Raw genomic sequence first — 26,861 nt, forward strand, 5'->3', positions numbered from 1 at the left:
CCTACATTTAAGGAAAAGAGATTAGCTGCTATGATGTCTCCCATACACAGCACACGCAGACAGGTCTCTATGTAGCAAATTTTTTAAAATCAGCAGCAGCATTGAGGACATTATACAGCAGTACTGAGCAGTGTAGCTGTGAATCCAGCTCTAGGATAAAGACAGAATTACTTAAAAGCATGGCAGTCTGTCTTGTCTGAACAAGACGGATTTTGGAAACTTTTCAGGGACTTCACGATTCTAAGAAATGATGCTACCGAATTTACTAGTATAAACTTGTCAGGAGAGCGGAGGGGTCTGGCTGTAACCATGCAGTATACACAGCCTGCCCTCGTTTGGTATTGATTGTAATTACACACAGCGTGTTATGTGCAAGATGCACCATTAGGTTAGTGAAGGGTTATGGTTGGAGATCTGTCAGTCCTGACTAGAGAGAGGTCCATGCCACCAGGAGGAGAGGAACATCCATTTATTAGGTAAAGGTGCTTATCTATTCCCAGCACCGGAGGGATGAGACGTGTCCAAGTCCTATATCCAGTAAATAAAAAACTGTGATCTGGTGATTGGATCTCTTCACCTCTAGAAGTAAAAGAAAGGAGGTCCTGGATTCTGGTGTTTAATGATAGTGGATTCTCGGGTGGATTAGGAGATCTGACAGCCGCTGTCCTTCTGGGGCTTTATGTCCGGTTCCTTCATGGGCTTCACCTCTTCTTCTTTCTTCGGTTTGGCCTGGAGCATGGGGGACATATCAATGTTAAGTGTATCCAACCTTAGACTACCTTTCGCTTTCACTTCTTTTTTTTTTTTTTTTTTACCACTAATCTATTGTATACGCAACGATAGAAATTTTTGTCTATAAGGCTAAGTGCCCACGATGCAGAAATGCTGCATATTTTTTCTGCTTTTCCCTTGCAGGAAAAACGCATGCGGATTGTACATGCGGATTGTACATGCGGATTGTACATGCGGATTGTACATGCGTTTTCCTGCCAGGGACATGCGGATGTCAAGCGTTCTTCACATGCATTTCCACATGCGGGTTGTCAAGCGCTTTCCAAGCGATTTTAGCATCACTTGGAAAATTGCTTGACAACTTGGTCACACTATATAAATCCATGCAACCGGCATGGATTTATATAGTGTTACCAAGTAAATAGTTAAAAAAAAAAGAAAAAGAATGGTAAAAAAAAAAAAATTAAGATTATACTCACCTTCTGATGGCCCCCGGTCTTTTCTCCGCTGCGTACGGTGTGTTGGGCGACTCGCGATGGTCTAAAAGGACCTTTCATGACGTCATTTAGTCATGTGACAGGTCACGTGACCTGTCACATGACTAAATGACGTCATGGAAGGTCCTTTTAGACCATTGCGAGTCACCCAACACACCGTACGCAGCGGAGAAAAGACCGGGGGCCATCAGAAGGGAAGTATAATCTTTATTTTTTATTTTAATTTTTTCTAAATTTTTTTTTACAGGTACTATGGTACCCAGGTCTGGAGGAGAGTCTCCTCTTCTCCAGACCCGTGGTACCATCCGCACTTTGAATCGCTTCATATCCACGTGTGTACATGCAGTGATGCGGATATTATGCGATCCAATGCAAGTCAATGGCGGCAGTTACGCTGCGTGTCCGCAAAATGAATGGACATGCTGCGGATTTTTCCGGAATGATAATCCGCAGGGGAACTTTCCGCAGCATGTGCACAGCACGGATTATCATTGGGGACCATGGGGCACGTATTACCAAGCGTTTGTTTTTCAAGCGTTTTCGCTGCGGAAATTCCGCGGCAAAAACGCTTGAAGAACACATAGTGGGCACATAGCCTTACACTATATTTACTTTCTCAATCTCCGCACTCATTGAAAAAACAAAAACAAAACATTATTAGAGATTTTTAGGGGAATAACACTTTCTGACCATTATGACTTGTATCCTGCATTCTCACCAGTTTTCTCTCTGCCGGCTCTATCTGTACATTTCAGTTGTCTCTGAGCTGGTAGGTGGAAAGTATCTACTATAATGTCCTGTATACACAACACACAGGGACACCAAGAGATTCATTTTCTGTCTCTATGTAGCAAGTGTTTAAAAAAGCAGCAGCATGGAAGATGTTATACAGCAGTACTGAGCAGTGTAGCTGTGAATACAGCTCTGGGGTAAGAAACTTAGGTATAAAGATCCTGCTGCTGATTTTTACTCTCACTCTGCTCCTCAAGCTCCAATAGGCAGCAGTAATCTGATCCCTCAGTGAACTGGCAGTCTGTCTTGTCTGAACAAGACAGATATTAGCAGTGTTTTAGACTAATTGACGAATTCAGGAGGCAGGGAGAAGTATAAGAAGTGGCTGAGAAGTGGAGAAAGAAACAGATTTCTCTGATAAGAACAAATAAGAAACTTTCTAATATATTTTAACAGTAAGTTAGTTATGCTGCTGAAACAGTGACCATTTAATAAACTTTCTTTTCCACTGCAAAGTTGTCTTTCTTTTGCTCCCGAGATGTGACAACTTCTTCCCTCTATGTAAATCTAGTTTTCTTAGCCAAGTGGGAGTGGTCCTTGACTCTTTCCTACGGGTGTATTCGTGAGGACCATGCCCCCTTTGCCTGAAAAGACTAGATTTATATACAGGGATGTGTGGTCCATATCTCAGGAATGGAGAGGCTCAGGAACAAAATATATAAAAGTCAGATTCAGGAGAACAAAATAGAGCTGGGGAGAGTAGAAACTTTAAAGTGCTTTCACACGCCGAAAGCACTTCAGCTTCATTTGAATAATGATTCAAAAGGAGATTTCTCGGTAATGGAGGAACAGAATTTCTAGCTAAAGGTATGGAGACTTCTCTTTACACATGTAAACAGTTCGGAGGAGGGGGGAATCTTGCGGACAGATTCCCTTTAAGAAAAGCGAGATTGTGGTTTTCAAGCCCTCATACGGCCATATCAAAGGAAACATGTAAAAGTTCTGGCTCTGGGAAGCTATACATCAGCGTTGGCGAGAGGGGGGACGACGGGTCACCTGCCACTACAGAGTGATGTACAATCCAGAGAAAACTGGACTACACAGCGCGGCAGAGCCGGCGTCTTACACTGTCGTCCTTTGGCCTCTTCGTCAGGTCGAATCCTGCCTGCGTCTCCGGGGTCCACTGTGGGCTCATAGCTGGGAGCTCAAAAGGCACCGGCTGCACCAGGCCATAGTTAGCCTTTAGCTCCAATTCTGGCACCTCCGAAGGAACCTTCTGAAAGTAACTGAAATATACAATGAATATTGTTTTGTTTATATTGGCAGCCGGTACCGGGGGGCATCTGACGACATCGCTGCCTTCCCGTACCGGGGGGCATCCGACGACATCGCTGCCTTCCCGTACCAGGGGGCATCTGACGACATCACTGCCTTCCCGTACCGAGGGGCATCTGATGACATCACTGCCTTCCCGTAACGGGGTGCTTCTGACGACATCACAGCCTTCCCGTACCGAGGGGCATCTGATGACATCACTGCCTTCCCGTAACGGGGTGCTTCTGACGACATCACAGCCTTCCCGTACCGAGGGGCATCTGATGACATCACTGCCTTCTGTCCTGGAGGTGAGAGATTTTCGGAGATATCCTCCACGAAACCTGTGACTTACATGAATCCGTTTTCCCGCTGACATTTCTCGAGCGTGTTCTTTACTTGTGTTCCCAGTTTCCTGAAGAAGATGTGTCCCGAGGGCTTTGCCGTGGTTCCTGGGCCTTTGGTTTGACCGTACTCCTTACATAAAGCCTCGGCCTTGCCATAAACTTCACAAGGAAAAGTAAGAACAATGAAGCAAACCCTTCATACTCCTGTACAACCTGATGTACGATCACTAGAACCATCGATGTCTTCAACGTCACCGGTCCCAGAACTGCTGGTATATAAATAATAATAAAGGGGGAGGAGGGGGATGCAGCTGAAGCCGCGCTCTCACCCTCAGACTGAACGCTGTGAGAGGGGGGACAGAAGCGGATTAGTTTGGATGAGGGGCTTCCGCTTTGGACAATCCGTTGCCCAAAAATAAGCAGATTACGGGGTATCCTGGAAATAAGGAGCGTGACTTAATTTTCAACAAAATAATCGTACTTCTTTTTTTCCCTTTCTCAGAACTCTGCGACCTCCACTGATCCAGAGAGTGGGGGTCCCATAGTCCCGTGTGAACGCACGCTCCACCATCGGTCCATACACCTTTATAGGACCCTCAGTGTGGAGGTCAACCACACGCACTAGCTCTCCATTTACACAGAGCAGTCGGATGCCCCCCATCTATCACAGATTGGAGATAAGCGGCATTGGGGCTGTCTGGGCACCGCTCATCTCTCCGACACATCAGGCGCACACAATATGAAGAACATGGACTTACATTTCTCAGATTCCTGCAGGGACCGTATTGCTTCCCCGCACTTGTCACTTGCTAGGAGAGTCTGACCGTGATAGCAGAAAGCCTGTAGAGGGCAGCGGTGAGCGGTGTGATATGCAGAGTTAACACAACACCACCCCCATCAGACTATACTAATGTGATGCCGACGGACCCCCATATGTCCCTGCTCATCCCCCATCAAAAGTGACAGATCAGACAAGTAAAGATATCACTTAACCCCTCGAAGTACATCTGCGGCACATGTCAGGTGTATAGCGGAGCCTACGCAATACTAGGCAGGTGCCGGCTGTGTTATACAGCTAGTACCTGTGACTGAGAGCAGTCCCCAGAACTAGCTCCGATCACGGCTGTTTAACCACTTAAAGGGGTGTTCCCATCGCCAAGATCATATCCCAATATGTACTAGGTGTAATAATAATAATAATAATAATAATAATAATATTAGCAAATATCTCTAATTAGAAATGTAGTATAGTTCTCCTGATAACTTATGTTACTTACCCCTTGTGCCGGGCATTACAGTAGCTTAGGTATCTATGGTTACAACCACTCATAGTGACAGTTAGTTAGTTGCTAGTGGTTGTAACCATGGACACCTAAGCTACTGAAATGCCCTGCATGTGGGGTAAGTGACATAGGTTATCAGGAGAACTATACCACATTGCTAATTGGAGGTATTTACAAATATTATTAATTATTATTATTATTATTCCTACTATATATTAGGATAGGATTTTGGAGATTAGAATACCCCTTTAAATACCTGTCAGTCATTAGCAGTGGTAATTATCAAAACTGTATATGTTCCCCTAAAATGGCACCAATGACTGTGCCCTCGCCCGGCTTTATCCATGGCCCTCATGGATGGACAGAAAAATATATACAAAAAAGTTATGATTCTTGGAAGAAGGGGAGGAATAAAAGAAAACTAACTGCGAAGGGAAAAGGATAAATTCATGTGTGAGCTGTAGGTCGATAGCGCCCCCTGTAGTACGGGGTGTACACTTACATAAGCCATATAGAAACACATCTTCAGCTGGGTATAACTCCTCCACTTCGCGATGTACGCCGGGTCCAGGCTGGAAAGGGTGTGATCTAAAAACAAAGGGAAATGGCAAAAAACGTTCACTTTAAAGTAGGGGGGGATCTGATCTCCCGGACCCCCACAGTGACCGAGAAGAAGGACTCCCAATTACCACCCTGTATTGTGCTGTGACTCTTTCTACTAATGAATAACACCAGAAAAAACAGCTGAGCGCTCACATTCGGCCATTCCTCCAGTCACAGACAGGGTCCCCTAGTAATAGCGGGGCCCTAGAATCGGACCCCAAAGTCATGTCGTCTCGTCTATATACTGGATGTTCCTGCTCTGATTATAAGTGTTAGTGACTGTCGCCCTCTAGTGGACGCTCTGGGAATGGAGGTAGTAAGTGGCAGCGGTTCCCCTGCAGCCGTGGGCAGGACCTGGAGCTGTCCCCATATAATCCGCTTCACAGGAAGACCACGAGACAGAGGTGGAGACACGAGACACTCACCGACTCTCTGGTAGTAATTAGCGGTTTCATAGGCCAAAGCCGCGATCAGACCGGGGTTGTGCTTCAATTCAATCGCCCGAGCGATGGTCACTGGAGAGAAAGAGACGTCATAGTGCTGGAGTGATAGTGTGCTACTGGCTGCTGCAGAACCTCACCATACGCCCCTCAGCTACCGCAGAACCTCGCCGTACGCCCCTCAGCTGCCGCAGAACCTCGCCGTACGCCCCTCAGCTGCCGCAGAACCTCATCATACACCTCAGCTGCCGCAGAACCTCATCATACACCTCAGCTGCCGCAGAACCTCATCATACACATCAGCTGCCGCAGAACCTCATCATACACCACAGCTGCCGCAGAACCTCATCATACACCTCAGCTGCTGCAGAACCTCATCATACACCTCAGCTGCTGCAGAACCTCATCATACACCTCAGCTGCTGCAGAACCTCATCATACACCTCAGCTGCCGCAGAACCTCATCATACACATCAGCTGCCGCAGAACCTCATCATACACCTCAGCTGCCGCAGAACCTCATCATACACATCAGCTGCCGCAGAACCTCATCATACACATCAGCTGCCGCAGAACCTCATCATACACATCAGCTGCCGCAGAACCTCATCACACACCTCAGCTGCCGCAGAACCTCATCATACACCTCAGCTGCTGCAGAACCTCATCATACACCTCAGCTGCTGCAGAACCTCATAACACACGCCCATTGTACAGTAATGGGGGGGCTTTATCCTTCTCATACATGACTAGGACCACCGTACCTTCCTGTGCTTCCGCCTGGCACTGGATGATATAAGCGTCGATCACCCGACTTTCCATATCCCGTCCTTTCTCTACCGGGGAGATGAGTTTTGGAACGTGAGTCTCCTGAAAACACACCAGCATTATGTTTTCTTTACTTACAAAAAGTTACTTTAAATCTTTTTTTTAGCTAAACATTTTGCAGCAGAACATAAAGTGATCCCATAACATTGATTTATAATAGGTCTGTGAGCTTTCTGGAGAGAGATGTACGAGGTCACACTTTACCTTCAGATAGCTGAAAATCCCCGCCGCGATCTTCAGACTCTTGTGAACTTCTTTGGCCTCGGTTTCTGTAATGCTGCAAGACATCGTGTCACGGACGGTTCGGGGTCAGGACCGCCGCAAGTTAAAGGGCTTCTCTGAGTTTATATAAAATTGTCCCTACGGTGGGGAATGCTTTAAAAAATTCCCCCACCTATTCAGTACTGCCACGCCACTCTGCCGGTCCCAGATGGCTTCCTATCAGTCAACTGACCACTGCAGCCAATCATTGGTCTCAGCTGCCACTGCCAAATATGCAAAGGTCACTACTGATGAGGTCAGTGATTGGCAGCAGTAGTCAGGTGACTGATAGACGACACGTCCAGTTACTGTAGAATAGTAATGCGATCGTCCTTCAGAGGCTGGAAGAGGAGAAATCTTGGGGCTGCTGGCGGTGCCCGTCTGTATGAGAAAGCGGGACCCCGTCTAGTACCCAAGATTTATCTGTATAGTCAGCTGACTGCAAGACCGCAACACACAGGGTCTGTAACCATGGAGACGCATAGGTCTGCAAAGAGATGTATACACAAAACAATAGGATTTGGAGGTTTTTTTTTCAATGCACTGGAGCATTAACAACAACAGTTGCAAAAAAAATAGACAAGTAATTGATCATTTGTAGATACGGTCACACAGTGCCAAAAGGCAAAAAAAACCTAGTAATTGGGAAAAAAAAATAATTCTCTTTTAGAATCCATTATTCCACAACATGTCAAGGACTCTTGGCCATAAAAGTGCAGACAGTCAGTACTCACTCTTCCTTTCCAGCCAGCCGGGATGCAGATTTGCTGTACCAAAGACCCAGGTTAAAACCCATCGAGATCAACTCAAAAACAGCATCTTGTTGGGCGCTGCAAGAAGAACAGAAAACAACGACAGGACCTAAGTACACTCTGAGGACGGCTCATAATCTACTGAAATAAGTATTGAGCACGTCACCAATTTTCTAAAGGTGCTATTGACATGAAATTCTCACCAGATGTCGGTAACAACCCATCCAATCCACACAGGCAAAGAAATCATCCATAGATGTACATAAATGATGTGTAATAATGAGAAATGACACAGGGAAAAGGTAATGAACACATGAAGAAAGAGAGAAGCAAAAAGCCACGGAAAGTCATGACACCAGCTGAAATCTATCAGTAATTAGAAAGCAATCCTGCTACTTAGTGACAAATAATATCAGCTGGTTCAACTGATGCCCTATAAAAAGGTGTCTCATTACCAAGGTGCCACACATGAAACATCTCATGATGGGTAAAACCAGTGAGCTCTCTCAACACCTTCACAACCTTATTGTTGCAAAGCATACTGATGGCATCGGTTATAGGAGAATTTCTAAACTACTGAAGGTTCCAGTGAGCACTGACACAAGATTTCAGACAGAGGAGTGAAAAGAATTATCAGAAGAGTGGTCCAAGAGCCAAGGACCACCTGTGGAGAGCTACAGAAAGACCTGGAATCAGCAGATACAATTGTTCCACAGAAAACTATAGGTAATGCACTCAACCTCCACGGCCTGTATGGATGCTCAGCACACAACCTCCACGGCCTGTATGGACGCTCAGCACACAACCTCCACGGCCTGTATGGACGCTCAGCACACAAGACTCCACTGCTGAACAAAAAGCATGTTCAAGTGTGTTCAATACTTTTTCCCTCTGTCATTTCTCATTATTACACACAACTTAATTATGGACATCTATGGATGATTTCTTTGCCTGTGTGGATTGGATGGGTTGTTACCGACATCTGGGGAGAATTTCATGTCAATAGCATCTTTAGAAATAGATTTACTTAGAAAATTGGTGACTTGTGCAATACTTATTTCCAGTCTCCTCATGTACCACCCTCTGGATACATCAGGTGTGATGCAGACTACCTTGGCACGCTGCCCTGCAGGGTGTCCGTCCACTTGAAGTTCTGGATGTATCGCAGTTTATTGTCTTGCGTTCCTCCATCCAGCGCGTTAATGAAGCCTAAATGTCCAAGAGAAAAGAACCAAAACAGAATATGAGCCAAAGAAGTTCCCCAGTCTGTACCTTATCCAGTGTAGTGTTCCTTCGCTGTAAGCTGCACCGAACATCGGCTTTACCGCCTCGTTTTCTGGGATCCGAGGCTACACCGATACCAGACATATAACCCCTAGGATGGCGCAAACAAAGGGTTTACTCTGAGACACAAAATATTGAATCGACGACTGTTTCATAAAGTTTTGGAATTTTTCTTACTTAAAGTTCATGCACGGTGCCCTTGCTTAAAAAAAAAATGCCCTAAACTTTCGGATCACCATGTGATCGACAACATAAGAGGATATAACTCTGCAGAGATGCTTTAGAGCGTCATCTCAGATCTGCTGGGAGCTGTCAGACACAGCCAGACTCCCCATAGAGAAGGCAGAGGTGGTTTATTACCATCTATTCCTTCTTGAACGCTGTGCACACTGTGCTGAACGAGTACAGGAAGCAGTAACAGACCCTCCTGCTCCAGTCGATCGGGTCCTAGCCGTCCCAGATCAGCTCGGAGGCTGAATTTCCCCTGTAACTGGGGCTAGGATGCCAGACACTATATTTTTCCCCCCACGACATAAAAAAATATATATACGATTGTGTACCACCCACAAAATTGAAACCCACCCCCCATTTCGCCACTCACCCAGTAGCAGGGAGAAGTAGGTGTCCGAGGCGTTCTTCATCATCTCCGGGTTACAGGTGGAGTCTGTGAACATTTCCAGCAGTCGCGCTCTGCTCGTCCGTAAATCACTAGAAAAGTTAAATTACATCAGCCAGTAATTCACCGATATGCTAATAAAATATGTATTTTGATAGGGTCGATGCTGTTTTTTTTTTGTTTTGTTTTTTCAAGGGGTGTTTAAAAAATCTCTTCAAAAAGCCATAAAGGCACATGATAACATTCTGGCTGCCTTTGGTCACCACTAGGGGGAGCTCCCTGCATACGAATGTGAGTCAACTGTATAAGGTGTTATGCGTTGAGCTCCCTCTAGTGGTGGCTGTAAGAATTTTTATAATTAAAAGGGATATTCTCATTTTGTAAAGTGATAGCATATCAAAACCTTACGCCAGGTGGGGCATTGACTTATTACATCTGTCTCACCTGCACATTTTTGAAGCTGCAGGGGTGGACGCGACGCCATAGAAGTTAAAGGAGACCGGCGCGGTGGCCTTGAGTGGATTTCGATGAAACCAGTGGGTCATTTTGGGGAGATGGTTCCTTTACCAAAGTACGATTCTCCTGAAAGAAGATATCAGTGTTAGCAAGAGAGAGACGATCACAGCAGCGAGGTGAAGTCAGGAGGCAACTGGGCCATCGCTTGTTTCTGGAAGGCTAGCAGAAAGCCAATATGGCCACAGTGTCGGTCTGATTGTCAGTTTTCCCAGACACAGGAGAGACGCCCAGTAATCAAAATTCAAAGCCTTTTTCCACTGGCCTAAGATTTCCCACCGCCGCCCCCTCCGTGACTTTACTCTATAGATGTGAAGGGCGCCATTGTCTGCGGGGGGCGTTAGTTATCACAGTGGGCAGGACACATGACTGTGCGGAGGTCCTGGGTACCCGCAGACAATGTCATTACTGTAATCCTCCCAGATAAATTATTACAGGAGCCCGCACAGAGTTGCATTCATCGCTCCGCTGCTTGTACGCCGGGTCCTGTATCGTGGTGACGGGAATGTCACCGACTGTACAGAAGCGGATTATTATTCAGACGTCATATTACAAATTATACAAGGACGGAAATATTATAAATTCAAAGGTCCTGCAGGACAGAGAGGCCCCGGTCATCGCAGTCAGATGTCATTATTGACTGTCACTGGCTTTCCTTGAAGTGACCGTGAAGCCTGTAATATCATTCCCATGAAATATCAAATATGTCCCCATGGGCAATGGTGCAAAAATCATCCCATCATCATTAGTCTACTGTACAGCTGGAGACGAGACAGGCAGGGTGATCAGCCAACGGCTGGAGACGAGACAGGCAGGGTGATCAGCCAACTGCTGGAGACGAGACAGGCAGGATGTTCAGCCAACTGCTTGGATGATCACTGATGAAGTTATGTAATTCCTTCGCATGATCCTCCCCCCCCACCCTCCAACAGTCACAAAGAATGAATAAAATAAATTATTTATATATATATATATATATATATATATATATATATATATATACACACACACACCTCAAAAAAATAAAGGGAACATTCAAATAACACATCCTAGATCTGAATGAATGAAATATTCTCATTGAATACTTTGTTCTGTACAAAGTTGAATGTACTGACAACAAAATCACACAAAAATCATCAATGGAAATTAAATTTATTAACCAATGGAGGCCTGGATTTGGAGTCACCCCCAAAATTACACTGGAAAAACACACTACAGGCTGATCCAACTTTGATGCAATGTCCTTAAAACAAGTCAAAATGAGTCTCAGTATTGTGTGTGGCCTCCACGTGCCTGTAAGACCTCCCAACAATGCCTGGACATGCTCCTGATAAGGCTCAGTATTGTGTGTGGCCTCAACGTGCCTGTATGACCTCCCTACAACGCCTGGGCATGCTCCTGATGAGGTTGTGGATGGTCTCCTGTGGGATCTCCTCCCAGACCTGGACTAAAGCATCAGCCAACTCCTGGACAGTCTGTGGTGCAACGTGACATAGGTGGATGGAGCGAGACATGATGTCCCAGATGTGCTCAATCAGATTCAGGTCTGGGGAATGGGCGGGCCAGTCCATAGCTTCAATGCCTTCATCTTGCAGGAACTGCTGACACACTCCAGCCACATGAGGTCTGGCATTGTCCTGCATTAGGAGGAACCCAGGGCCAACCGCACCAGCATATGGTCTCACAAGGGGTCTGAGGATCTCATCTCGGTACCTAATGGCAGTCAGGCTACCTCTGGCGAACACATGGAGGGCTGTGCGGCCCTCCAAAGAAATGCCACCCCACACCATTACTGACCCACTGCCAAACTGGTCATGCTGAAGGATGCCACAGGGCGCCAGTGGCGACTTTGCCAATCCTGGTGTTCTGTGGCAAATGCCAAGAGTCCTGCAAGGTGTTGGGCTGTGAGCACAACCCCCATCTGTGGATGTCGGGCACTCATACCACCCTCATGGAGTCGGTTTCTAACTGTTTGTGCAGACACATGCACATTTTTGGCCTGCTGGAGGTCATTTTGCAGGGCACTGGAGGTGATCCTCCTGTTCCTCCTTGCACAAAGGCGGAGGTAGCGGTCCTGCTGCTGGGTTGTTGCCCTCCTACGGCCCCCTCCATGTCTCCTGGTGTACTGGCCTGTCCCCTGGTAGCTTCTCCAGCCTCTGGACACTACGATGACAGACACAGCAAACCTTCTTTCCACAGCTCACATTGATGTGCCATCCTGGATGAGCTGCACTACCTGAGCAACTTCTGTGGGTTGTAGAGTCCGTCTCATGCTACCACGAGTGTGAAAGCACAACCAACATTCAAAAGTGACCAAAACATCAGCCAGAAAGCATTGGTATTGAGATGTGGTCTGTGGTCCCCACCTGCAGAACCACTCCTTTATTGAGGGTGTCTTGATAATTGCCAATAGTTTCCATCTATTGTCTATTCCATTTGCACAACAGCATGTGAAATTGATTGTCAATCAGTGTTGCTTCCTAAGTGGACAGTTTGATTTCACAAAAGTTTGATTTACTTGGAGTTATATTCTGCTGTTTAAGTGTTCCCTTTATTTTATTGAGCAGTGTGTGTATATGTATTTACACATATACATAGAAGACGGGACACAGGCCATAGAAAAGCCAAAGACAGCTGTAAACAAATCTTATCCAGGTCTAGGTGTCAGGTAGTGACACTCTATACAACTTTGTTGAGGAGCCCCCTACTAGTCTTAGCAGGGGCCTTCCACTCTACACCAGTAATCACAACAGGCCTACCCAACTTTCTCAGTAGTTTCAGCCTCTGACATCTGTGCCTTCTTAGACCAGTGATTACAGTGGGGTCCTCCTATCATCCAGGCTCCCCTTCAGTAGTCACAGTAAGGCCTCCCTCTTTTGCTCCATGTACCCCTACATTGTGCCCTGTGATCTTTCTCAGCAGGTTTCTCCCGGCTCACTTCTTAGTTACATACATGGATTATAACAAAACCCACTGTACAATAGATAGATGTAGCTGTCACCAGGGCTGTGGAGTCGGTGGTTATATTGGTGGAGTTGGAGTTGAAGTCGGTAAAAAATGGACTGACTGCTAAAATATATAGTACATTGGGTTCAGTAGTACAATGAAGTAAGTGCCGTAATGAAGTTATGAAATGTCCTATAAATGTCTGTTCTGTTCCTGATCTAAGGATCTCGGCTTTTAGTGGAGAAGAATCTGTGCTGCACTTTATGTCCACGCTGAGTTGTGAGGAGTCGGAGTCAGTTATTTGGCTTACCAACTCCACAGCCATGGCTGTCACTTTAAGACAACAAGCCGGGTCCATGGAGGGCGATGTCTATGACTCTGCTCCATCACATGACGGCAGCACACAGTGACTCTACAGGGAGTTATAGGAGGAGCACGGACCTGTATGTCCTGATTATTCTTACACCACAAGTCACACGGGTTGTTCATATCCGTAGGTGACACGTGAAGTGGCCTAAATCACAAAAATATTAGCCATATTTATGCAACTCACTCCTCTGTAAACATCTGCGGCCTGTCCTGGAAATTACACGATTAAAGGGGTGCTCTGGGAATACGTTTGTTCAGCCTATTGGCTTGTGCAAGGTTCACTCGCCCTCCGCTGCAACAGTGACATCTTAACTACAGCACACATGACCACTGCAGACAATCACTGAGCTCAGCGGCTCATGATTGGCTGCAGTGGTGGTGTGGACGCTCTTCAAGATACCAGTGAGTAGAATTTCTTGTCCCAGGTCAAGGCACCCTAAGGTCAGGCGGGCCTCATGGTACACTCTGTGTGCGGGAAAACGTGTGCCAGCGTTTACCAAGGAGGCCGGGTAAGAAGAGGCTCAGACAAGATCGGTTGGACCATTAAGAGTTAAAACATTGGGCATCAAGAAATTCTGTATAAGGAAACTCAGTGAAGTCAGACCTGAAAATCCGGTCCCTCCAGGACCAATGATGTAACCCGAAGAGGAAGTCCTGAAAAAGGGACCACGCCAACTCCATCCCCAACACTGGTGACGAGGCCGCCCCGCACTCTGGCATCTCTACGCCCAGACACCGGTGACGAGGCCGCCCCGCACTCTGGCATCTCTACGCCCAGACACCGGTGACGAGGCCGCCCCGCGCTCTGGCATCTCTACGCCCAGACACCGGTGACGAGGCCGCCCCGCGCTCTGGCATCTCTACGCCCAGACACCGGTGACGAGGCCGCCCCGCGCTCTGGCATCTCTACGCCCAGACACCGGTGACGAGGCCGCCCCGCACTCTGGCATCTCTACGCCCAGACACCGGTGACGAGGCCGCCCCGCACTCTGGCATCTCTACGCCCAGACACCGGTGACGAGGCCGCCCCGCGCTCTGATAGCTCCATCCCCAGACTCTGGTGACGAGGCCGCCCCGCGCTCTGATAGCTCCATCCCCAGACACCGGTGATGTAAATGTATTAAGGGAACCTGCCACTTGATTCATGCCACCCAAACCACAAGCTGCATGAATCCACACCGACTTAATCGTCCTGCTGCACCGGTGCCACCTGTCTGTGCTCATCTGGACAAGGGGCTTAGAGGATCGGTCTCACCATGGAGAATACATAACGTCCGCTCAGCGAGCACAGAGATAGAAATGCATTTACAAGGAGCAGCAGAGGGAAGGAGAAATGCACCCAACTTGTCTATCTCTGCTACATCTAATTCACAGCTACAGCCGCCCTGCGAGGGATCAGATATCGGAGGTCACATGGGTGGGGAGCTGCATCACGGCTCCGGGCGCGGTGTGCAATGTGTGAGCTGTACTCGGCATGTGACGATGTGATGTCATCGCTGGTTAATTATAGAAAGGATCTGTAATAACAAATCACTGCCAAGAAAATCATTAATAGGTCGCGAAATCCAGCACTTATCACATCGAGTGATAGAAGGAACGTTATAAAACACGTCTGCACAAAAAAGTCCCACGGCCACGAGCCGGGCGTTACAGTGAAAGCGGATCTGTCGTCAGATTTCACAATATATTATCACTACATAAACCTCTGCAACTTGATGAAACTGGTGTACTTACTGTGAAAACCAGAAGTCAGAATGATTGGAAAATTAGTTACCGCTTCCTATACATTCTACTGGGGAAATTTATTTTGTGGAGGAATTGACATCCTGCGGCTCGTAAGGCCGCGCCGCCGGTGAGTTTACGCAGCATCAGATAGGAGCACAGTGGGCAGGAGATTCCTAGAAATCCATCCACTGTGCAACACAGCGTTTTGGACGCAGCGCAGGTGAGCAGCGTCCAAACCGCTGCAAATACTGATCGTGGGCATGCAGCCTTATACATGCTCCTGGGCAGCGCCTGTCCAGTGGGCGTCCCATACACTAGACTGTGAGCAGAATTATTAGGCAAGTTGTATTTTAGAGGATTATTTTTATTATTGATCAACAACTATGTTCTCAATCAACCAAAAAGACTCAAATATCCAAGCTTAATATTTTTGGAAGTTAGAGTGTTTTTTTTTTAGATTTGGCTATCTTAGGAGTATATCTGTTTGTGCAGGTAACTATTACTGTGCAGAATTATTAGGCAACTTAATAAAAGCCAAATATAATCCCATCTCACTTGTTTATTTTCACCAGGTAAACCAATATCAGTGCACAAAACTTAGAAATAAACATTTCTGACATGCAAAAACAAAAACAAAAAAAATTAGTGATCAGTATAGCCACCTTTCTTTATGATGACACTCAACAGCCTTCCATCCATAGATTCTGTCAGTTGCTTGATCTGTTTTCGATCACCATTGCGTGCAGCAGCCACCACAGCCTCCCAGACACTGTTCCGAGAGGTGTACTGTTTTCCCTCCCTGTAGATCTGACATTTTATGATGGACCACAGGTTCTCTATGGGGTTCAGATCAGACGAACAAGGGGGGCATGTCATTATTTTTTCTTCTTTTAGACCTTTACTGGCCAGCCACGCTGTGGAGTAGTTGGATGCATGTGATGGAGCATTGTCCTGCATGAAAATCATGTTTTTCTTGAACTATACCGACTTCTTCCTTACCACTGCTTGAAGAAGTTGTCTTCCAGAGACTGGCAGTAGGTCTGGGAGTTGAGCTTCACTCCATCCTCAACCCTAAAAGGTCCCACAAGTTCATCTTTGATGATACCAGCCCATACCAGTACCCCACCTCCACCTTGCTGGCGTCTGAGTCGGAGTGGAGCTCTCTGCCCTTTACTGATCCAGCCTCTGGCCCATCAAGAGTCACGCTCATTTCATCAGTCCATAAAACCTTTGAAAAATCAGTCTTAAGATATTTCTTGGCCCATTCTTGACGTTTTATCTTATGTTTCTTGTTCAAAGGTGGTCATTTTTCAGCCTTCCTTACCTTGGCCATGTCCCTGAGTATCGCACACCTTGCGCTTTTTGATACTCCAGTAACGTTGCAGCTCTGAAATATGACAAAACTGGTGGCGAATGGCATCTTGGCAGCTTCACACTTGATTTTCCTCAATTCATGGGCAGTTACTTTGCGCCTTTTTTGGCCAACACGCCTCTTGCAACCCTGTTAGCTATTTGCCATGAAACGCTTGATTGTTCGGTGATCACGCTTCAAAAGTTTGGAAATTTCAAGACTGCTGCATCCCTCTGCAAGACATCTCACAATTTTGGACTTTTCAGAGCCCGTCAAATCTCTCTTCTGACCCATTTTGCCAAAGGAAAGGAAGTTGGCTAATAATTAAGCACACCTTATATAGGGTGTTGATGTCATTAGTCAACACCCCTCCTCATTACAGAGATGCACATCACCAGATTTACTTAATTGGTAGTTGGCTCTCAAGCCTATGCAGCTTGGAGTAGGACAACATGTATAAAAAGTATCATGTGATCAAAATACTCATTTGCCTAATAATTCTGCACACGGTGTAGACTGGTTCTGCCCAGGAGTATGTATAACACATACATACCCTCCGGAACTGTGTTAGAAACCGGCCAATCTCCACAGTGCATGTGCTGGGGGGATTCATATCTCCGCAGTCTTATCGATAAAGACCAAACATCTCCTTTCAGGGGTCCTCGGGGCCACACAGTGATGTTCTGCTCCCCGGACAGAGCCCTTTTGGCTGACAGATTAGAGATTGTACTCTGTATTGAGTCTAAGGGCGCAAACAACTGAAAGACAACGATCACAAGCTTGGACTGGCTTTAGCCGCCAAACCGTCCGCCGCCATGCCACAAAGCGTCCACCGCCACGCCACAGAACGTCCGCCGCCACGCCACAAAGCGTCCACCGCCACGCCACAGAGCATCCGCCGCCACGCCACAGAACTTCCGCCCCCACGCCACAGAGCGTCCGCCGCCACGCCACAGAGCGTCCGCCGCCACGCCACAGAACTTCCGCCGCCACGCCACAGAACTTCCGCCGCCACGCCAGAGCGTCCGCCGCCACGCCACAGAACTTCCGCCGCCACGCCACAGAGCGTCCGCCGCCACGCCACAGAACTTCCGCCGCCACGCCACAGAGCGTCCGCCGCCACGCCACAGAACTTCCGCCGCCACGCCACAGAACTTCCGCCGCCACGCCACAGAGCGTCCGCCGCCACGCCACAGAACTTCCGCCGCCACGCCACAGAACTTCCGCCGCCACGCCACAGAGCGTCCGCCGCCACGCCACAGAGCGTCCGCCGCCACGCCACAGAACTTCCGCCGCCACGCCACAGAGCGTCCGCCGCCACGCCACAGAACTTCCGCCGCCACGCCACAGAGCGTCCGCCGCCACGCCACAGAACTTCCGCCGCCACGCCACAGAGCGTCCGCCGCCACGCCACAGAACTTCCGCCGCCACGCCACAGAACTTCCGCCGCCACGCCACAGAACTTCCGCCGCCACGCCACAGAGCGTCCGCCGCCACGCCACAGAACTTCCGCCGCCACGCAGATTCACGCCACGAAACATCCGCCGCCACGCCACAGAGCGTCCCGCGCCAGACGTCCCATTACCATTATTCTGCTGTAAACACTATACCTCCCAGCATGCCCAAATACCTGCCGGCTTTCTGGGACTTATAGTTCCCGTACAGCTAGACCCAGCCTCAGGTGGTCGTGCTGTGAGAACTCGGCCCCGACACATGTAGGGGGTCGCACTCACCACAGCAGGAAGCTTGTAAGTTGGCGCCGTGTGGCCCCAGTGTCCGCCTGTGGCCCCCAAAGTTCGGCTCTCGCAGACCTCCTCAGTATGAGCGGCTGCTTCCTGGCTGTGACATCAGGGGAAGTCTCCACCTGCAGAGCGCGGTCACCACTGCGGGAGGCGGAGTCACATGACGGAGGCCGTCACAGGTAAACACGGCGAGGACTTGCCTCTACGCATGCGCAGTGCTGTCCCTGCCGCTCCCACCACACTCACCGATCAGTCAATCATTCCAAATGTACCGCCCCCTCTGGAGTTGAATGATGTCATGCCGAAGTTGAGCATGCGCAGATGACCAACCTGCTGTGGTTGCCAGGGTAACGACAAGCCGTGCTGAAATGCTCTTTAACTGTTGGGCGTGTTCTTTCCGATAAGCCAATGGAAATGTCCGAAGACGAGAAAGAGGCGGGGTTGGCGATGACAGCGAGGCTTGGCTGATGACGGTGTGGGCGGGGTCTTGTGCTGGCGGCGGGGCTTCCTGTCTCGATGTGATGGGCTTGGCCGCGGAGGAGGGGCAGCAGCTGCAGCGGGACCGGTCCCGGGACGTGTGAACCTTCCCGGACGATGCACAGCTGAGTGGAGGAGCTCGTTCCCGGGTGTGTCCTGCCACGCCATGAGTGACCAGAGCAAGACCCTGCAGAAATGGAACGCGAGCTTCAAGAAGGGCACGGACTTCGACTCCTGGGGGCAACTGGTGGAGGCCATAGATGAGTATCAGATGTAAGTGGGGGCAGTACTGCGGTGCGCCCCCTGCCTGTGCGCGGTGTCACTGTAGGGGAGGCCTCAGTACAGGTGCAGCTGCCAGACATATGGGGGTCACTGCCCCGCCTCTGAATTCCCCCCTGGGGTCCCTGCCCCTGGATCCCTCCCGCCCCGGGGTCCCTGCCTCTAATCTCTCCTGTGGTCCCTGTCCCCCCCCTTAGCTGGTGGTCCCTGTCTGCCCCCCCCCTCCTAGCTGGTGGTCCCTGTCGTCCCCCCCCTCCTAGCTGGTGGTCCCTGTCTGTCCCCCCCCCCTCCTAGCTGGTGGTCCCTGTCTGTCCCCCCCCCCTCCTAGCTGGTGGTCCCTGTTCCCCCCCCCCCCTCCTAGCTGGTGGTCCCTGTCCCCCCCCCCTCCTAGCTGGTGGTCCCTGTTCCCCCCCCCCCTCCTAGCTGGTGGTCCCTGTTCCCCCCCCCCCCTCCTAGCTGGTGGTCCCTGTTCCCCCCCCCCCTCCTAGCTGGTGGTCCCTGTCGCCCCCCCCCCCTCCTAGCTGGTGGTCCCTGTCGCCCCCCCCCCCTCCTAGCTGGTGGTCCCTGTCGCCCCCCCCCCCCCCTCCTAGCTGGTGGTCCCTGTCGCCCCCCCCCCCCTCCTAGCTGGTGGTCCCTGTCGCCCCCCCCCCTCCTAGCTGGTGGTCCCTGTCGCCCCCCCCCCCCTCCTAGCTGGTGGTCCCTGTCGCCCCCCCCCCCTCCTAGCTGGTGGTCCCTGTCGCCCCCCCCCCCCCCTCCTAGCTGGTGGTCCCTGTCGCCCCCCCCCCCCCCTCCTAGCTGGTGGTCCCTGTCGCCCCCCCCCCCTCCTAGCTGGTGGTCCCTGTCGCCCCCCCCCCCCTCCTAGCTGGTGGTCCCTGTCGCCCCCCCCCCCTCCTAGCTGGTGGTCCCTGTCGTCCCCCCCCCCCCCTAGCTGGTGGTCCCTGTCGTCGTCCCCCCCCCCCCTCCTAGCTGGTGGTCCCTGCCTGCCCCCCCCTCCTAGCTGGTGGTTCCTGCCCCCTGATTTCCACCCCCCCCCTCCCTCCTTGGTGGTCCCTGCCCGTGGATGCCCCCCCCTCCCTCTGCATTTATTATTCGAATACTCGTAGCCTGAGCCTGTCAGAGGGAAAACTCGCTTGTAGCGCTCCTGCTTTTGATTTTTTTTCTATGTGAAAAATTAGTAAATTCTTCAGTCTTTTCTGATTAGAGAAAGGAAAAACCGCCCCCCCCAAATACACAAAATAACATCCCCAAAAATATGACAAAAACCATTGGGCCCGCTTCATTATTGCATTGTCTCGTTTTATTTGCGCCATATCCTTTTTTATTTGTTCGGCTGTTTTTTTATATATTTTTTTAATGTTCACCTATGTGGGCGAGGTTTGGGTTTTCTGGATGTTTTCTGGCTGACTCATCAATGGCAACTTTTTAAAATGTTGAAAATGTTGTGATATTTTAGCAGAATCTGTCACTTTTTGTTCTAAAACGCCACAAAAGAGTTCAAGCAAAAAAAAGAGCGTTTGTTTTTTTTCCGGACCGCGTGAACCACTTTGAAAATTGGCGCAAACAAGATAATAAATACCAGAAACCAAAAAGAAAAGTGACTGAAAAGTCACAAATGAATACTTTTTTTTTTTTTTTGCTTCTTCAGTCCATGTCAATAAAGCCATGTGAATCCCCCCTTACTATTCAGTATTCACGTACCCTCTCTGCCCACCCTGTGAATTCACAGCAGCTCCGTGTTGGATCTTACAACATTTTTGCATTTCAATCAGTAAGCGGTAATGCAAATGCGAAAAAAATCGAGCCCGATCTTGTTGTAAGACGGTTTGTTGCTTCTAGATATAGAAAAGTAACTGACCGCAATCTGTGGTCTTAACAATGATGAGCAATTGAAAAACAACCGAATATTATTATATTTACGGGTGAATCTACAGGGTATATAGACGACAGCCTAGAAGCTCAGACTCGTGAGGTCAGGAAGGAGCAGGTAAAGGCACTGTGAGAGCAGCCGCGGGGGTCCCCATACATAATAGGGACCCCGTATTACCTGTATATCTCGGTGGCTTTAGACTCCCCCTGATATGACTCTTCACGAGTAGGTGTCACCATCAGCGAGACCGCAGCTACCTATCGATATCTGGCTCTTGCTGTCAGTGAAGGAGAAAGCTCATAAGCCTTTACCAGAGTTGGTGCAGAACCATGTCTGGCCGCCGGATGGGAGCCCCCAGAACCGCATCCTACATCCTGACATCCTCAGTTCTTCTGATTAGCCGGCCTGGCTGATGATGATGCCGGAAGGTAGGTAGCAGTCTCTTTGGGGGGCAGGCACAGATTACTGACGTGGCCGATGGGCCCACGACTCTAGCTGTTACAGTATTCTATCACACGGCCGAGACAACACTGCAGGTACCCATTCACTGACAGCAAGGATGAGGGTCAAAAAAAGACCCTCATTGTCAGGACCACCACTTGTGGTCAGTGACTTTTTTACATCTAGTAGCAACAAACCGTCCTGGTTGAACACGATCTAACTGGATTTTTTTTTAACAGGAGATATACAACCTGGTGCTCCTGGTGCGCTTGATTAGTCATGTCTGCTCTGTGCGGTTATGTACAGTAATGCGCCATTGTACAGACATAACTAGTCGATCTTAAAGAAAACTTTTAAAAAAAGTTCAAAATACTTTCTGGGAACATTATGACTTTCACCCAACTTTCCTGCAGTCCTGAATGTCAGTTGTGACTAGTGACGGCAGAGCGGCGGACATATAATAACCACAGCAACGTCCATTATGGGTTTGTGTTTTTTTTTTTTCTTCCAGTGTGAGCTAGCACCCAGCTTTCCCAGACTCCTGACTGTCAGATCTGCCTCATCATGTAGTAGACGTCCTGCAGCTGTGATTTTTTTTCTCTCCCCCCCTCTGTGTTATGGAGCAGGCTGCACACAGTAACACTCTATCTGCGCAGAGATTTCCTCCACTCCTGTCACTTTTGCAGGATTATTTGCTCAGGTTCCCACCCAGACTCTCCGGCTGTGTTTTTTTTTGGGTGGAGACTCTCAACAGGATGTGAATAAGAGATGAAATCCATACACAGACGGGCGGCCGACGCCGCGCACTACCTCCCTGCTACTCGCCACAGCTGAATCGCTCTTAAAGGGACAGCGCACACAGGTATCAGTGCTGGAGGGCAGCCATAAATTAATACCTGGGTGTGAGCTCGTGGGGGCGCCGTCATGTTGCTTTGCGGTAAGCGAAAATTGTTTAAAAAAAAAAAAAAATCTATATATTCCCAGACATGTTGGGCCCTGATTTTCTATGTCCATCTCGATCTTGGGTGGACCCGAGTAAAATGCGCCAAATTCAGTAAAAGATCTGCGTCAGAAATATGCCCCAGTCACGCACCGACATACAGTACAGACCAAAAGTTTGGACACGCCTTCTCATTTAAAGATTTTTCTGTATTTTTATGACTATGAAAATTGTACATTCACACTGAAGGCATCAAAACTATGAATTAACACATGTGGAATTATATATTTAACAAAAAAGTGTGAAACAACTGAAAATATGTCTTATATTCTAGGTTCTTCAAAGTAGCCACCTTTTGCTTTGATGACTGCTTTGCACACTCTTGGCATTCTCTTAATGAGCTCCAAGAGGTAGTCACCGGAAATGGTCTTCCAACAATCTTGAAGGAGTTCCCAGAGATACTTAGCACTTGTTGGCCCTTTTGCCTTCACTCTGCGGTCCAGCTCACCCCAAACCATCTCGATTGGATTCAGGTCTGGTGACTGTGGAGGCCAGGTCATCTGGCGTAGCACCCCATCACTCTCCTTCTTGGTCAAATAGCCCTTACACAGCCTGGAGGTGTGTTTGGGGTCATTGTCCTGTTGAAACATGATCCAACTAAACGCAAACCGGATGGAATAGCATGTCGCTGCAAGATGCTGTGGTAGCCATGCTTGTTCAGTATGCCTTCAATTTTGAATAAATTCCCAACAGTGTCACCAGCAAAGCACCCCCACACCATCACACCTCCTCCTCCATGCTTCACGGTGGGAACCAGGCATGTAGAGTCCATCCGTTCACCTTTTCTGCGTCGCACAAAGACACGGTGGTTGGAACTAAAGATCTCAAATTTGGACTCCTCAGACCAAAGCACAGATTTCCACTGGTCTAATGTCCATTCCTTGTGTTCTTTAGCCCAAACAAGTCTATTCTACTTGTTGCCTGTCCTTAGCAGTGGTTTCCTAGCAGCTATTTTACCATGAAGGCCTGCTGCACAAAGTCTCCTCTTAACAGTTGTTGAAGAGATGTGTCTGCTGCTAGAACTCTGTGTGGCATTGACCTGGTCTCTAATCTGAGCTGCTATTAACCTGCGATTTCTGAGGCTGGTGACTCTGATAAACTTATCCTCAGAAGCAGAGGTGACTCTTGGTCTTCCTTTCCTGGGGCAGTCCTCATGTGAGCCAGTTTCTTTGTAGCGCTTGATGGTTTTTGCAACTGCACTTGGGGACACTTTCAAAGTTTGCCCAATTTTTCGGACTGACTGACCTTCATTTCTTAAAGTAATGATGGCCACTCGTTTTTCTTTACTTAGCTGCTTTTTATCGGTCGACCATGACAGCACCACGAGAGAGGGAATCCGCCCACCAAGGACAGGAAACCTACAGGCTTAAAAGGGGGCGGCCCTCCCTCTCGCCTCAGTTTGGTTTCCTGTCCTTGATGGAGGAAGCCGGTCGCAGGCGAAAAACGTGGATGGCGACTGCTGCGATCCTGCGCCCCTGTCTGGGGACGGCAGCTCCAGCGTTGGCCGATGCTCGTGCGCCCCTATATGGGAGAGGCACAGCATCCTGAGGCACTGGGGGTTCTTTTTTTTTTTTTTTTTGTTTGCAGTGGGGCTGCGCCCCTGTCTGGGGTGGCATCCCCTTTTCTGCCTCAGCCAGGTGCGCCTCCCGTGGGAGTGTAGGCCCTGGCTGAGCCCCAAAAGTGCGGTGGGGTCTGCATTCCAAGTGGGGGTGACAGCCTACCATCACCCTCCGTAAGTATAGGGAGGGGGGGGGGCGAGGGCCAAGGTGATTGTGTCCCCTCGCCCTGCCCTGGGTGAACGCAGCGTGGTACATCGCGAAAGCGCGGCTTACCTGTGGAAGCGCTGACAGCATGCGTCCTCGCGCGAAGCTCGTGCGGCGCGTACTTCTGGGTTTCGGTAAGTCGCGGCCCGATGACGTCACCGCGACTCGGCGATCATGTGCAAAAGAGCGCGAAATTTAAAAAAAAAAAAAATGGAAAAGTGTGCTGAGGAGGAGCCAGTACCTATTTAACCTATCAGGTAACATGGCTCAGTGCTTCCCAAAGCTTCATTCTTTCATTATGGAGTCTGAAGGTGTCCAGTTGCAGCAGCAGGTTGAGCAGCCGCCATCTTCACCATCTCAGCGGCTGTCTGGGTAGCCCCAAAAAACGCATCGCGCACGTGGTTCTGGTAGCCGGTCCTCAGGAAAACAGAGCTCGGGGTCTAGGTCTGGTCACCATACCTCTGGTAGAACGGACGAATCTGCAGCCTCTAGGGAAGGTCCCCCGGCTGAGAAGGGTCCTTCCTCCAATCCGGTACCAGCTGTTTTTTTCTTCCTGAGCCGCCTGGGTAAGTGATCTTCGAGTAAGTTCACTTAGTAATATGGTATCCCTTCTCCCCTTCCATATTTTATCAGGGGAAGAAATGTACCGCCAAGGCAAAGCATATACAGTGTGCGCTATGCAAGTCTCTTCTTCCTGACGGATACCCTAAAAAGCTATGTCAGTTGTGCATAAACCAGACACTGGCAGAAGAGGGTCCTGCTCTAGCTTCTGGTTTAAAAACCTTAGTTAAAACATAAATTCACAAGGTCCTCTCCAAGAGAGTTAAAGAGAAAATGGACTCTGACAGTGAGATTCCCTTAGTCTTGGATGACCCCCTATCCTCTCCCTATGAGTCGGATTCAGATAGTGCAGACTTTTCCTCTGCTTCCTCCTCTGATAGTGGTGTGGGACAAAATTGCTTCCCCCTTGGTGAAGTGGACGGATTGATTAAAATGGTTCGGTCCACCATGGGCATCACAGAGGCCAGGCAGGAGAAGTCAGTCCAGGACGTTATGTTCGGGGGGCTGGGTCAAAGGAAGAGAAGGAGTTTTCCGTTGAATGAAAAAATCCAGGGCTTAATCCTTAGCGAATGGAAAAAAACGGAAAGGAAGGGCGCTCTACCTCCATTCTTCAAAAGGAAGTACCCCTTTGAGGAATCGGCCTCTTCCTCCAAGAATGATGTGGCCATTTCCAAAGCTTCGAAGAGTTCCTCCCTTCCGTTTGATGATATGGGAGCTCTTAAAGACCCCCTGGATAGAAAGGCTGATTCTTTCCTTCGAGGGACCTGGGAGACTTCGGCGGGAGCCCTAAAACCTGCGGTGGCAGCTACTTGTACCGCCAGGTCCCTAATGATCTGGCTGGACCAGCTTGAAGCCCATCTTAAAAACAATACCCCCAGGAAGAAAATCTTGGCGGACATGTCTCTTCTTCAGGGGGCGGCAGCCTTTCTGGCGGACGCATCAGCAGATTCCGTCAGATTAGCAGCAAGGTCGGCCGCCATGTCTAACTCGGCCCGGAGAGCCTTGTGGCTAAAATGTTGGTCGGGGGACATTCATGCGAGAACAAGACTCTGCGCTATCCCTTGTGAAGGGGGACATCTCTTTGGGTCGGTTCTGGATGAGCTACTGGATAGAGCAAGTGACACAAAAAGGGGCTTTCCTAACCTATCTGCCCCCACATACAAACGTCCTTTTCAGAAAAGAAGGTTTCTACGTAATAAGCGCCAGAAGGGTCAGGATAAATGGGAAGACCGTAGACCGAAAGGTAAAGGGCTCCTGTTCGGATCCTCTTCTGCTAGCCAAGGCCCCCTTAAACCGAGCCAATGACTCGCGGCCCAGGTAGGGGGGAGGTTATTGGGCTTCTTACCTGCCTGGACAAATATCTCTTCTAATAATTGGATCCTTGGTCTGGTAGGTTTCGGCCTGAGACTCGACTTTCAGCGAGTCCCTCGTGGGAGGTTCATCCTGACCCCAAACCGGTCCTCAACACGGGAGCAGATGGCCCTACAAGTGGAGGTCCTGAATCTGGTCCATAAGGCCGTCTTAGTGGAGGTCCCGATAGCAGAGAAGGGACTGGGGTTCTACTCGCCGTTGTTTTTGGTCACTAAACCTGACGGATCCTTTAGGTGTATTGTTAACCTTAAGGCCCTGAATACATTTTTGTTAATTCCCACCTTTAAAATGGAGTCCATTAAGTCTACTATAAAACTATTGTTCTCAGGCTGTCACATGGATCTAAAGGATGCATATTACCATATACCTATACACAGAAGCTTCCAAAAATACCTTAGAGTGGCCTTGGTCATAGGGGATGAAATCGGACATTTCCAATTTGCGGCCTTGCCATTCGGTCTCGCTATAGCCCCTAGAATATTTACGAAGGTGATAGCGGAGGTGATGGCTCATGTACGGGAACATAATGTGTTAATTATCCCTTACTTAGATGATTTTTTGATCATTGGAGACTCAGCCTCTCAATGTGTCTCCCATCTTAAATTGGTCTCCTCTATTCTGGAAGGCCTGGGCTGGATCCTAAATCTGGAGAAATCCAGGATAGTCCCTTCGAGAGTACAGCAGTTCCTAGGTATCATGCTAGACTTAGACCTCCAGATGTGTTTCCTTCCAGAGGCCAAAAAACAGAAGGTCAAAAGGCTGGTGGA

At 49.1% G+C, this 26,861-nt stretch overlaps 2 protein-coding genes across 3 annotated transcripts in view; one reads left to right on the forward strand and one right to left on the reverse strand.

Moving 5' to 3' along the window:
- Positions 1 to 66: 66 nt before the first annotated feature.
- BROX (BRO1 domain and CAAX motif containing) lies at positions 67 to 18,533 on the reverse strand. The gene is made up of 13 exons (XM_073671893.1): positions 18,327 to 18,533; positions 10,134 to 10,271; positions 9,675 to 9,781; positions 8,902 to 8,998; positions 7,772 to 7,867; positions 6,981 to 7,053; positions 6,713 to 6,818; positions 5,934 to 6,023; positions 5,408 to 5,493; positions 4,381 to 4,462; positions 3,631 to 3,781; positions 3,088 to 3,247; positions 67 to 729 (listed from the first exon to the last, which is right to left on the reverse strand). The coding sequence occupies exons 2-13, from the start codon at positions 10,232 to 10,234 to the stop codon at positions 643 to 645; spliced, it is 1,236 nt and encodes a 411-aa protein (XP_073527994.1). The 5' UTR covers positions 10,235 to 10,271; positions 18,327 to 18,533; the 3' UTR covers positions 67 to 642.
- Positions 18,534 to 18,805: 272 nt separating this feature from the next.
- Positions 18,806 to 26,861, forward strand: part of AIDA (axin interactor, dorsalization associated) — a 37,259-nt gene continuing 29,203 nt past the window's right edge. For both annotated transcript variants that reach the window (XM_073671894.1, XM_073671895.1), the window contains exon 1: positions 18,806 to 19,085. In XM_073671894.1, the coding sequence (XP_073527995.1) occupies positions 18,979 to 19,085 (107 nt within the window). In that variant the 5' untranslated portion in view covers positions 18,806 to 18,978. The remainder of the gene's footprint in view (positions 19,086 to 26,861) is intronic.

This window comes from Phyllobates terribilis, unplaced genomic scaffold (assembly GCF_046119375.1).
Source record: "Phyllobates terribilis strain yellow unplaced genomic scaffold, ASM4611937v1 Scaffold_3__8_contigs__length_932513732, whole genome shotgun sequence".
NCBI lineage: Eukaryota > Metazoa > Chordata > Amphibia > Anura > Dendrobatidae > Phyllobates > Phyllobates terribilis.